General features: G+C 36.7%; 1 protein-coding gene across 1 annotated transcript in view; it reads left to right on the forward strand.

Annotated features, from left to right (window-relative positions):
• Positions 1-12,601, forward strand: part of ABCA13 (ATP-binding cassette, sub-family A (ABC1), member 13) — a 170,324-nt gene extending 157,723 nt beyond the window's left edge. The window contains 3 exon segments of the mRNA XM_010008365.1: positions 9,890-9,995; positions 10,866-11,003; positions 12,515-12,601. Coding sequence (XP_010006667.1) covers positions 9,890-9,995; positions 10,866-11,003; positions 12,515-12,601 — 331 coding nt within the window.
• The last annotated feature ends 482 nt before the right edge of the window (positions 12,602-13,083 follow it).

The raw sequence follows: 13,083 nt of genomic DNA on the forward strand, positions 1-13,083 counted from the left end.
CTAGTTTACATCCATTGCCCGTTGTTCTGTCACAGGGCATGACTGAAAAGAGACTGGCCCCTCCTTCTTGACACCTGCCTTTCAAATATTTATATATATTAATAAGATCCCATCTCAGTCGTCTCATCTCTAAACAGCCCCAGGACTCTCAGCCTTTCCTCATAAGACAGATGTTCCAGTCCCTCAATCATCCTTGTAGCCCTCTGTTGGACTCTCCCAGGTAAATCCCTGTCCCTCTTGAACTGGGGAGCCCAGAACTGGACACAATACTCCAGATAGGTTCTCACTAGTGTTGTCCCCAAAGTGGGGTCCATTACCAGTGTGCAAGAGGCTTTCTTTGGAAAACATTTGATAAGTGCTGGAGATAGGCCAAAGACTATATTCCTGTTATTTTCTTGCTTACTCTAGCTTCCAAACTTCCCTCCAGACAGAACTCCTGACTGGAGTTTTTACTTGCCAATAGAGTGCTCCATCATAAACTACAGGCCATCACACATCCACAACTAAAGAAATTGTTAGGACATTAAGAAAGTGAGTACCTCTGTGTAATTAATGTTCCACAGTTATCTGAAGATATTTTCCAGATACACTGCCATGCACCCTATGGAGGACTTCTTCATCTACATGAGATGGGAAAGGAGAAGCGAAGCAGGATTCTTTTACTTATTTCTCCAAAGAAAACAGTTGAAATAATTAAGCTTTAAATTATTTTGTTCTTTGCATTTTCTCACTTTCACCTCCACCTTTTAACATCCCACAAAACTTCCAGAACTTTAAAGAGTTTTAAGTTACTCATTCTGTATCATTTTCCTTTTCTCCCTATGATTTAATAGCTGTATTATTCTTTTTGCCATACAGAGCAAAGCATTGTTCCTTCTAAAGTGATAGAATGTAGGGATTTCTAAATTTATTAGGAAACACCTGCTGACAGATGAAGAATTTCCTGAACAGCCACCTCCACTGATACAGTCACTAGTCAGTTCTATTTTTCAGTGTTTTCCTGCGGTTAACACTGTCTAGTGTATTTGTCCCTGGTATGATCTCACAGTAAAAACCCCATCACCTTTCATTTTATTTAACAAAACTGTTCCATGAAGCAATGTAAGTGAAGGAAAGCATAAGCAAAACTTATTCTGCTGCATCTGATTTAATCTAAATTACTCATACCATAAGAAATATTTTTTGATGGTGCTTATATGTGCTATGTGTGAATATATTATGCTAGTAATTATATCTTTGTATATATTATATATATTATATAATTACATTAAGAGACAAGAATGATACTAAAATAAATTAAGGGAGAAGATAGTTGTAGATATTTTTTTTTTTTCTGTTAGATTTTACGACTCTTTTTTAATTAGCTCTTACTTAGAGGTAGCTCGTGGTATCCTTTAGTTTGTCTTCAATTTGTTACTGCAAATCAAATTGATAAATATTTTAAAATCAAGTATGTGTGACCTGACTTAGCTTTGAAGATTGGAAGAAGGAAAGAAATCTAAACTCTGTATGAACATTTAAACCAAAGGTAACTTTCTTACAGCTTTTTGTTCTTATGATAGAATGAGTCCTATATGGTAAGAAATAAAACTATGAGTGTGTTTTAAGATTACACACAATACATTAACATGTCTCAATAATTTTTTCCTCTTTTAAATGTAGCTATGTTCACTGAAGTGACATTTTTTTCTCCTTTTCCTGGTGATTCTGTCTTGAAGCAAATCTTCAAAATTGTTTTGTTTGCTTTTTTCTTAGTACCATTCCAATCTGTAAAGTCTAGATTATGATCATCTTTTTGATGGATGCATGATGAAGGCTTAATGGGTCTTCCTTGGGGCCCTGTTAAATTTGCTTCTTATCTGTCGTGGGAAGTTTCAAGGATTGAGCTTTCTCTCTCACTACAGTTTCAGCCCTTGGCAGATGTAAAAGACCATAATCTTGGACTGAACACAGCTTTGTCAGATGGCAGCACAAAATTCTGCTGTGAAGGGTATGAGTGAGCTCCAGGAAGATGCTAATGTGAAACATAAAAGCTTCATAGGGATATAAAAAGTGACACATGCTGCTTCTAATGTGTGAGACTTGATTAATTTTTCCAGCTCTTGGGAAAACCTGTTACAAAATGCTCCTCCAAAAACGTCTTCTCACTAGAGGTGTAGGTGTTCGGGTTCCTGCTCCCAACTGTTGAACGCTGGTTATATTTATGGATATTTAAAATACTCGCAAATGTTTATCAGTAGAATAAGTATTGGACTCCTTTAGAAAGGCCTTTTTTTTGCAGGTGGCAAATTCGTGAGTAATGCCAAGAAAAGTGTTAGCTGGAAAAGACAAACTGAAGGGCATTTTCCAAAAAGTTAGCAGCTTAGTTCTAGATACAGTTTATACGAGATAAATGTGTTAGTAGTTCTGCCTGTTAAAACCTAATTTCAGAAGACTTGCCAACTGAGTCAATTACTCTAAATTGTGAATGGATTACATTTAAATGCTCTCTCCAGTATTTTCCATTATACTAAATGTTTTTTTTTTAAAATCACAGAAGCATTTCCATGTTAGATGCAGCTGGCCAATCCTCTGGGAACAGCAGTTTGAATACTATCCTTCATTCTGGGGCCATCTGGACAGCCTTCTCATAGCTGAAAAACCTACACCAATTTTTCAAGTGCTAGACACACATCAAATCCTTGCTCAAATTTTATCACCAAGCCATCTGAATAAATTATCCAACAATTAATGCCTTTGTTATAGCAGAGTTAGAATGGAAAATGTGTTGGCAAGCTATTTATGCTTTGCCTTTTTTTTTTTTTTTAAAGGTTGATGGAGAATATTTTATTGCTTTTTCTCAAACTTATACATGTAGATTTCTGAAGTGAAAAAAAAGAGGCTTAAGTTTAAAGATCTCATTGATAATTCAGCCTTCAGTGGAAACAGAGTTATCATACTAACAGATACACTAGCAGTAAGTTATTTACATACCATAAATAGAGAAGTGAATATAATTTTTATTCCTGTTGACTAGAAAAAAAAATTCCTTTTGTACATGAAAAATATATTAAGGCAGTAGATATGTATTAATGTAATATAACTATTAGTTTATCTTCCCAGAAAAGCTTGAAGAACAGAGTTCTCACAACTTTAAAACCACGCAGATTGAGTGTTCAGATTGAGCAATGTCTCTTTGCACTCTCTTAAAACTTGGTGCATCATTAATTCTGCCCTACTGTGCGTGTGCATTACAATGTACTTTTGTTATTTTATACAGTGTTTTCCACAGGACACTGCGTTACATCTGTGTGCCTGTTCATTCAATGAGCAAAAGCTAATTAGAGTTTCATATTCTGCTCTTTCACAAGTATGTGATGTGTGTGCTGTTTTTACTAGACATTTTTCAAACCTGTCTCTGGATGCAGGTTATCAGCATTGATTGGAGCAGTGCCTCGTAAATATCAACATCTGTATTTTCTGCAATACTTCTAGGAAACTGGATATGAAATGATTATTCCCATTTTATAGAGGGGTAACTGAAATATGATGCTAAAGTTAAAAGGGTTTCAGTCGTCAGTCCGAGCGGTTTATGGCTATTTTATGTGTAACATTGCATTCATACTATAATGCCTGTTAACTTCAGCTGTAGCTGCAGGTGTTTCTGAAAGTACTACAAATTTCTTCTGCAAACTGGAGCTCTAGGTCTCATGGTGGGCCTTTAACAAGGTAGGAGAAGAGTAGTAAAAAAATGTGTTCTGAGCGAGTTATCACAGATCTCACAGGTATAATGGGATGGAAGGGTAGGATTCGGTTCCCCAGGGCTGTGTCAGGACCATGAAGCGCTTTCTTTCCTTTTCTCATCAGTCTTCTTATTTGTAACATTTTCTAGATGTTGCAGAAAATAAAGCCATTTGTCTGAGTAGGTGCCTCCAGTGTATCTTGTAAGGCATTCATAATAGGGATTTCATTAAGAGATGCTATGTGATGATGTTATTAAAGCTTATTATGTAATGAAAATATACGAGTGCTTTAAATTTTAATTTCACAGCTGGTCTCCATTCTAGCACTTTTTTAACTTGAGAATTTGACTTCAAAGTGTTGATAAGGTCCTTTTAATAGTGTTTAATATCCTGTTTTTTGTGGGGGTTTTTTGTTGTGTTTTTTTTTAAACTCACTTAAGAAAACCCAAAACACTACACCAGAAAACTTTGGTAGCAACACAATAGCAATGTTTATTTCTGACCTTACCACTCTATTTGACTAAGTGAGGGGAGGTTGTAGTCAGGTGAGGGCTGGACTTTTCTCCAAGCCTACTAGCAACAAGATGAGAGGGCATGACCTGAAGCTGCTCCAGGGGAGGATTTTGGTTGGATATTGGGAAGTACTTCCTTACAGAGAGGGTTATTAGATGCTGGAATGGGCTGCCCAGGGAAGTGGTGGAGGCACTGTTCCTGGAGGTGTTCAAGGAAATGGATGTGGCACTTAGTGCCATGGTCTAGCTGATGTGGTGGTGTTAGGTCATAGGCTGGACTTGATGATCTTAAAGGTCTTTTCCAGCCTTGGTGATTCTGTGAATAACTACGTTAGCTTATCTAGCCAAAGCCTATAGAACCATAGGTGTCTTCAAATAGGTGTAAAGCAAAGCATAGGGCCAAATAACACAGTAACAAATTATTCCCCCTCTTTGATTTATGGTATATATTCCAAAAGATGCAGTTCCTTGCAGATGTTAAGTGCCAATGTTCTCTTTATTGTTTTTTACTTTGTTATCCAATAATGTCATTTTGAAGTACTCTTTTGATCAATCAGACTAGCACACATATTAAGTAAGCATCTTATATTTTCACCACTAAAATTTCTGGGAACTGTAATTTTTTTTAATGTATATATATCACAACATTCTCCAGGAAATGTAAGCTTTGATTAGTAAAAAAAAAAAAATAATAAAAAAAATTAGATTATTTTCATCATTCATCAAGGTTTAGGAAATAAGGCCATATTACTGATTTCCTGAGGCAGAAAAGAAGAGATGGTGAATGGGCTTTGGGAAGAGCATGATTCAATGAACTGGTCATTCTGGATTGTGTTATAAATTAAACTAGTGGTTTCTAGAATTTTGTTTTACACTCCTGAGGGTTTTGAATGAAAATACAGATTATTATTATTTTTAAAGCCAACAGAAGTCTGCTGGTAATGAAATTTCTTTTTCATCTTTCACAGGATTCCATGGGTCAGGCTTGAAAAACCCCTGGGTCAGTACCTCTAGGGATCCCTTGTGACCAGCCAAGTGTAGGCTCAGCTGTGTGGCTACAAGGCATTGTGTTTCAGGACCTTCTTGTCCTTATTCAAATCTCTAAACTAGGACCTCTGAGGAATGGGCTGAAGGGAACATTTGAGAAGTTAGTATTACCTGATCTGCCCCAGGTGGTAACTCTACTTGATGAGAATTTTCAGCCTTTGGGAAATAAATCCACTTCCATACCTGTTGCAAGGCTAAAAAGAGAACCAGGAGTGCAGCCAGGGGACATCCTCATCCGTATAGATCTGGCTACACTATTCCAGTGTGTGACTGCATCTTGTGTAGACACATATCTGAAGTAGTTTTATATTATCTGTCTTTGTAGTGCTGGCAATGTGGCTGTGAAACTGTATCATGGGTTGCCAAAACCCTTCTGAGAATTGAGGAACCATTTGAGTGATCAGCCCAGGCTCACTACCTCTTTGTGACATTTATACTGACATAGCCGTGAGGTCAGATCAAAGATCTAGCTCAATGTCCTCTCTCAGACAGCAGCCAGGAGGGAAAAGTACAGGAACACGATAAGGACATGAAATTACTTTTCCACATTGCTCAACCACTTGTCAGCGATTTGCTGCTTAGAGGCTTCCTAAGGCAGAGGTGGTCTTAGTGGGTTTCCCTGCTCCCTACACCTCATTATTTTCTGTAATCTCCTATTCAACGCATGTCAGGTTCTGGCATCCAGCATATCCCGTGTCAGGAAGTTGTACAGTTTCTCTAAGTGCTATAAGTAAAATTACTTCCTCTTAGTGATTTTGCATTGCCTTCCCTATAATTTTAATTTGCTGCCTCCTTTTCTTGCATGAGAAACATGGAGAGTGAAGAATCATTCCTTAGTTACGCTCCTTAGGCCACTCATGATTCTGGGCTCTGTAAAAACACCTTTCTACCACCTCCTCATCTTTTTTTTCATGCTGAAATACTTTAGCATATTCAGTAGCTACTGTTATGGAAATTTTTCTATTCCTTGTTGCCATTTTATGTTCCTTTTGTTCCTTTGTTATGTGAACTGCTGAACTATCTTGAGGATCTATGTAATTAAAGGTGTGGAGTTCTTGAATGTATTTTGTATTCCTTGCTAAGCTCATGCTTCTGCAGCTGATGCTGTTGTTAATACTCAAGTTAATTAGTTTACAATCAGTCTGGGAATTTATATTTTAGTTTCAGTTTCACAGTGGCATTTTAGTAGGTAAAGCAATACTCCCAGAACTGTTAATGAGGTGAAAGTCAAGCTTGAACACATAGTTTGACAGAGGGAGACAGGGAGGATAAAGAGGAAAAATATTTCTTTTGTCAGAGCATGTGCGTTTGTATATACACAAATAAAAATGCAGGTGTTGTTGAAGCAATGTGGTAGAAATTAGCAGTGGAAGGTGTTCTTTGTTGAATAGCTTTGAAGAGATGCTGATTCTTTAGCAGCAGATGGCTGCTGAACAGGTGTGCTGGCTCAACTCCCACCGTTTTAAGGACAATGTTTCCCTCCTTGTATCTTGAACTTTGAGGTGCTAAAGGCTTGATCCTACTGGTGCTAATCAAACCAGATTATGCTTTTCTCTGTAATTCCACTCTGGGTTTCTGAATTAATTATATTGTCTGTATCAGAGAGGAAAACAGAGTGAAAAAAAATGGTCAACTGAGTTTCCATTGCCTCAGTTTGCTACTGAAAGCAGCTTGCTGATTATAGCAAGAGGAAATGTTTACTGCTGATCATCTTGCTCTATATGGGGAGCTCTTGTACAACAAAGAACTATTAAAATCAAAGATAGAAGGATCATAATCTGACTAACTGAAAGAAAAAAAAAAAAAAAAGCTTTTTATTTGTACCATGCTGGTGTTTATGCTGTTCAAAATTTAGAATTAAACCAAAGTTGCACAAACTTATCCGTCTTTGCTAATCAGAGTTTTGATTCATTTTCTCTGAAAACTTCATGGCATGTAATAATTTCATTTTGTAAGCCTTGAACTTCTCCTGAAACCACCATTTTTTTCAAGCTGTGATCCAATGGTGGCTGTGTAGAGATGCCAGAAAGCTGATCAGAATCCATGATCTCTTGTAAAATGTTGCCTCGGGTTGGCTGTCAACTAAATGGAATATCCTTGTTAGCTATATCCATCTTTGCAACATCAATTTTTTTCATTCTCAGATGCATTTTTTCAGGGATGATGGTATGCATTTAAACATTTAATTAGAGATCTATTATGTGTTAGTAAATCATTGCAAAGCAAATGAGCCAGCTACTGTTTTGGATTCTATCTTATTCTGGATCTTTTTGGTGTAACAGCACTGCTCATCTGTCTGGTCACACTGCCCAGTGAAGATTTGGTACCCTGCAGCTTGGACCCAAAAGATTTACTTTATATAATGTCCTTCAGAAACCAACAAACAGGATACTACATCAGGAATGTTTTTTCTTACTCTGTTTCAAGTAGTTCAGTGGTTGTATTTTATTGCAATAAAAGAGAAACAAAAACCCCAACCAAAGACCAAAATACACTACAATGATTTATTTGTAATGTTGCTTTTCATAAAGAGTGCAACTTTTAATGCAGAAGCTGCCACTGTCACACCGAAATTGTGGCAACTGGTTTCATTCTACACAAAGAAACAGGATTATTGTTTGAGAAGAACCTTGGAAATTATATTTTGAATTTATGTAAAATTATTAATAGAGTAAAATTTGCAGTCTATAATTTTTTTTCTTTGTGGAAATTTCCCTGCTCTGAAATCAAATAAGACCTTATTGCTTTATATCAACAGATGTTGTGATCCAACACAAAATAAAAATTAAAGCCCTTACATTGCTATACAGGTATTGTAGATGAGAAACACATGTTGCTTCATATAAAGTATTTTGCTGGGAGTTGCTCAGAGAGTGGTTAAACTGTACCTATATCTCAGAATAGTTTTTTATACTTTTTGTTACATTTTTCATTGATACTCTAGATATTTTTCTCCACATTGGAAAAGGGCAGCATCATAGAGTATGCTGTGATATATACTTCTGCGGAGGTCCAATCTCATCAATGTTTATAAATATGTTAAGGGCAAGTGTTTGGAGGACAGAGCCAGGCTTTTTTCAGTGAAGTCCAATGACAGGACAAGGGACAGTGGGTGCAAACTGGAGCATAGAAGGTTCCGCGTAAACATCAGAAAAAACTTCATTACTGTGAGGGTGACAGAGCAGTGGAACAGGCTGCCCAGAGAGTCTGTGGAGTCTCCTTCAGTGGAGACATTCAAAACCCACCTGGACACGTTCCTGTGTGATGTGCTCTGGGCGATCCTGCTCTGGCAGGGGGGTTGGACTGGATGATCTTTAAAGGTCCCTTCCAGCCCCTAAGATTCTGTGATTCTGTGCTTTGATCTCCTGAAGGTGTGCTTCACAGCTGTCACACCCAATTGACCCAGCTTACACAGGAAAGACCTGAGCGAGGAGGGTATTGGCATGAGGGAGTCATACAGACAATATGCTCCAGAAACCAAAGAACTGGAGTAAAGAATTTGGTGATAACTAATCATGGAGCTGGAAAGTGAAGTAAAGGAAATAATGCTGGACTGAAGGATGTGAGATGGAGCCAAGTGGCAGGTTATTGCGGGAATGTAGACAGTGCAGTCCAAGCTCCCTGTCCTTCTACCAGCTCTGCTTTTCCATTGCTCACTGGCCACTGGGAACTGCAGCAGCAGAGGAAGCTCTTCTGACTTGGTTTCCGCTGCTCTTTTTTCCCTAGCAATTAACCAAGATAGTGAACCCAGAGGGAGGACATGCCACTGCAAAGGAGGGCTGGGAGGGGAGGGATGCAACAGCAGCCCTATGTCACCCTATCTCTCTGCTGAGATCTGCCCTTGCACCCTGCTCTGGGAACTGGGTGCAGCATAACTTCCATCACTTAAGCAATGTGCATAAGAATATAGTTGACATTTTATGGGTTTATTGCAACTTACCCAATTAAATGTTACAAGTGAGTAAATGTAATAAAAAATACTGTGTTGGTTAGAATGCCTATACTTAATTTTTATCACATGAATGTTGAGAAAGAGAAGTTCATTTCCTAATTTATTCTCAGATGGTGTGGCCACAGAGCTGAAGAAAATTCACTGCCTTTGCCATCTCCCTAAATACTCCTATACTTACCTTTGTGAATTTGTAAAACATAATGATCCTGACAGTGCTGAGCTATGCATATGAATGTGCAACTTTGATAGAAAATTTGAAAAATAGTCCTACATGCCCATTGATCACATTAGAAAAGCTAAAGGATTTTATTTCTTCTGTATTTGTGATTGGTAATCTTCATAGCTTTTTGCTAACCATTCGAAGAAATACAGCAATTAAAGCATAGTTCTTTTAACTTAAGTTCAGTGAAACATCCTGTAATAATTAGAGCATAATAGGCATAACAAACATTTCTTTGTTTCTGTTTGTTATTAATTTAACAACTTTCTCATTGAAATACTATTGTTTATTAGTATAGTACTGAAATTTAAGTGGTAGTATAGTAGACATATATGATGTTATTTGACATAATCATGGAAAAGTCAACTGAAGCAAATGTTGTTCCTGAGTTCATAGTGTAGACAAGCAAATTTATGTTTCTGTGTATCATTGTCAGGTTTGGAGATGGCTATTCTGTTAAAGTTTGGCTTAGTAAAGAAATAAACTATCAAAGAATGATTTTGGACTGTCTACAGAAGCATTTTTCTGGAACACAGTTTAAGGTACAGTTAAAACTCCTCATCATAGCATTTGTTCTATGGCAATATTAAGTGTGGGCTGTTAAGAACAAAATACACACTTTTGGATACATTAATCTTTTTGGAAAAAGTATCTATGAGCATTCCCTTTATTTTCCTATTAAGCAGTCCTTAGAAATATGACTTGTGATACTGATTTAATCAAGTCCAAAGTGTCATTTATACAATGTAAATAAATGGGTCCTATCTCTGAGTGAAAATTTCCTTTTGCATTTATTGCTCATGAAGTTCATGAAACTCACCTTTGTGTTCATGTGAAGTAGGAGTGCAGTGTAGTCACTGTCAGTATTAGCTTTGGTTGCTTTCTGATGAGATGCAGAGATTATACATCTCAGTCTTTACTGAGATTCTTTTATTTGATACAAAGCCTTACAGAAGACATACAGTAATTACATTCCAAGAAAAACTCTCAAAGGCCTTTTAAATTTTTTTTACGTGATTCATATTTAGGAAAAAATAATATAAAACTATGACTACCTTAGATTTGAACTAGTTTATATGTATGTATATACGTGTGTGTTCCCTCAGCCTTTTCTCAAACTGCATTGTAACAGCGCTAGTATGTTGAAAATCTATAGCATAATAGTGTCTTTAATTTTTATATCTTTTACAAGATTAACAAAATATCATCTCTAAACATGCACAAAATGTGCACTCTGAATAATTATTTGTGCTGCCAATGTAGACAAATACATTCTTGTTCAGAAACTCATATTTTCCATGTTAATCTGCAATTCGAGAGCTTGTTTAAACTAGACTGGTTATAAGCAACTGTATTTTCATTATAGTGGGCATTCACTTTTATCTGTTTTCATAATTTTTGCTTGTTTTAAGGGACAGCATCTTAACCTGCTGGAGTACCACATACCACAAAGTCAGGGATGCTTAGCAGAGCTCTTCAGAGTCCTAGAAAATCACAAAGCTCTTCTCCAAATCAAACACTACTCCATTAGCCAAACCACATTAGAGCAGGTAAAATTTCTTTTGCTTTTTAATTTTTATCTCTTTTCTGCCCCCTCCCCCCTTTTTTTTCTTTTTTTTTTTTTTTCTTTGTGTCTAAACATGCTGTATACTGTAATTATTGATGTAGTATAACGCTGTATTATCTGGATTATCCAAATATATGCAATAAGCCAGGAGTTGCAGGCTGTTTCACATCTACACAGTAACTTCATGAACCCTACTGCTTTTGCACTGGAGATGAGCACAGTAAAAGCATCCCAGTAAGCCACATATTTATACTGTATGCAAGCATAATCAGTGCTTAGATGCATCTAGATCTGTGCAGAAGGTGCACAAACTGTCACCTCCATAGTACAAAAGTGGGGATCTTAACCAACACCCTTGAAAAGGCTGAGAGAGTCTCTAAATTACAGCAAACCTTAGACTTACATGATATTTTCCTTTGGGAGTTTTGTTTTGTAGTGTTATCCTGAACATTAGAGCACAGTGGAAATGCACAAGCAGACAGAAGGGATCCCCTCTTGGGCTGTGAAATCATGTTTGGGCAAAAGGAAGAACAGGCTGATGGAAGGATGGGATTTCTAGGTGTTGTGATGTGTTACAGCATCTTCATATGCAACTTCTTGTTATGAATTCTACAAACTGAGTCACATCTAGTAACAATGTAAATTTTCTAAGATAAATAGTGTGAACTTATTCCTTTTTCCCATGTGGAAATCATGAATGAGGTATTCTGATCTCTACTGATGTATTTACTGCTTGTAAATTATCTGTTCACTGGATGGCTGCATATAAGGTAATTTCAGTCTCTTTGTTCAGGGATTGTTCACTCAAGCTTAACTTTCTCTCCATTATTCATGGTGATTCATCACCTCAGTCACCTACCATTGTTTCCTCTCCCTGATTGAGTGTCAGTTTTAAACAGGAAAATAGTTCTCCTGAATAACAAAGACCCTTATATTGCATTTTAGGGGTTATTTTGCATATGAATATGATTATTTGAATCAGGAGTTGCCAGCTTTACCTCTACATTATTTGTTGTCAAATAGTTGAGTCATTAAAAAGCAAACAAACCTTTCTGTAGAAAACCTTAAAAAAAATAAATTGAGGAGGCACATTAGTTGTTGAATCATTACTCTGCGATGTTCCAAAGTGTAATTTCACCTTGAAATATCTGGAACCTTAACTGTGATGACTACTGATAGAAACAGCAGGCTGAAGTTCTTTATTTGTGTCATTTCATAGCAAATAAAACCGTTTCACACTAACTTGTGCAGCAGTAAAATATAATTTCCATTCATAAATTAATAACTAATTTTAGGATTATTTTTGTAATTAATCAAGCACTGTGTTAGCTGGAGAGGTGAAGAGGGATTATTTCTAGAGTTTGCCAAGCATATCTCTGAATTCTGTGTCACAAAAGTTTAGGAAGGCAACTGAAAAAATATCATCAATGTCTCCAAAGTTTCAGTTCTATACTGCTCTTTTGAAAGTCCTACTTATTTTTTCCTGTTTTACAGGTATTCATTAACTTTGCTACACAAGAGCAAGGAGTCTCACATTCTTCACAAGAATCTCCTGTTGGTCATGACCACCTGCCAGTCTAGGCTCAGAACTTTATGCAGCTTCAGCAGCACGTGTGTGTGTGTGTGTTAGTGTGTACGTACATACATTTTACATGCAACAGCTTTTCAGATCTTAACAATTTGTGTATGAGAAACAAATAGAAGTAGAGGTGAGTTTGCATTTGTAGGCCAGGAGGAGTGATACCATTTCTCAGTAGAACACGAACTGCTTACATGTAGACCAAAAATCGGCCAAAAAGTACTGCTTTTTAATTAACTGGAATTTTATAATATAAATGGCCTAATCAATGCATCTTTGTGTAAAGAAAAAAAAAATTAAAAAGGAAAAAAGGCTGATCTGAACTGTCACAGCCTATATAAGATTTTTGGTGGTGGCTGTACGTTTGAGTAATCACTTGCATGCACACGTAATACCTAATTTTTACATGACAAGGCAGTAAAAACCCAACGTATGGTAGCAAGTGCTAGGTTATCACCCAATAGTTGTATTTAATACCACAAAT

The sequence above is a fragment of the Chaetura pelagica genome, unplaced genomic scaffold (genome assembly GCF_000747805.2).
Source record: "Chaetura pelagica isolate M959 unplaced genomic scaffold, ChaPel_1.0 scaffold71, whole genome shotgun sequence".
NCBI lineage: Eukaryota > Metazoa > Chordata > Aves > Apodiformes > Apodidae > Chaetura > Chaetura pelagica.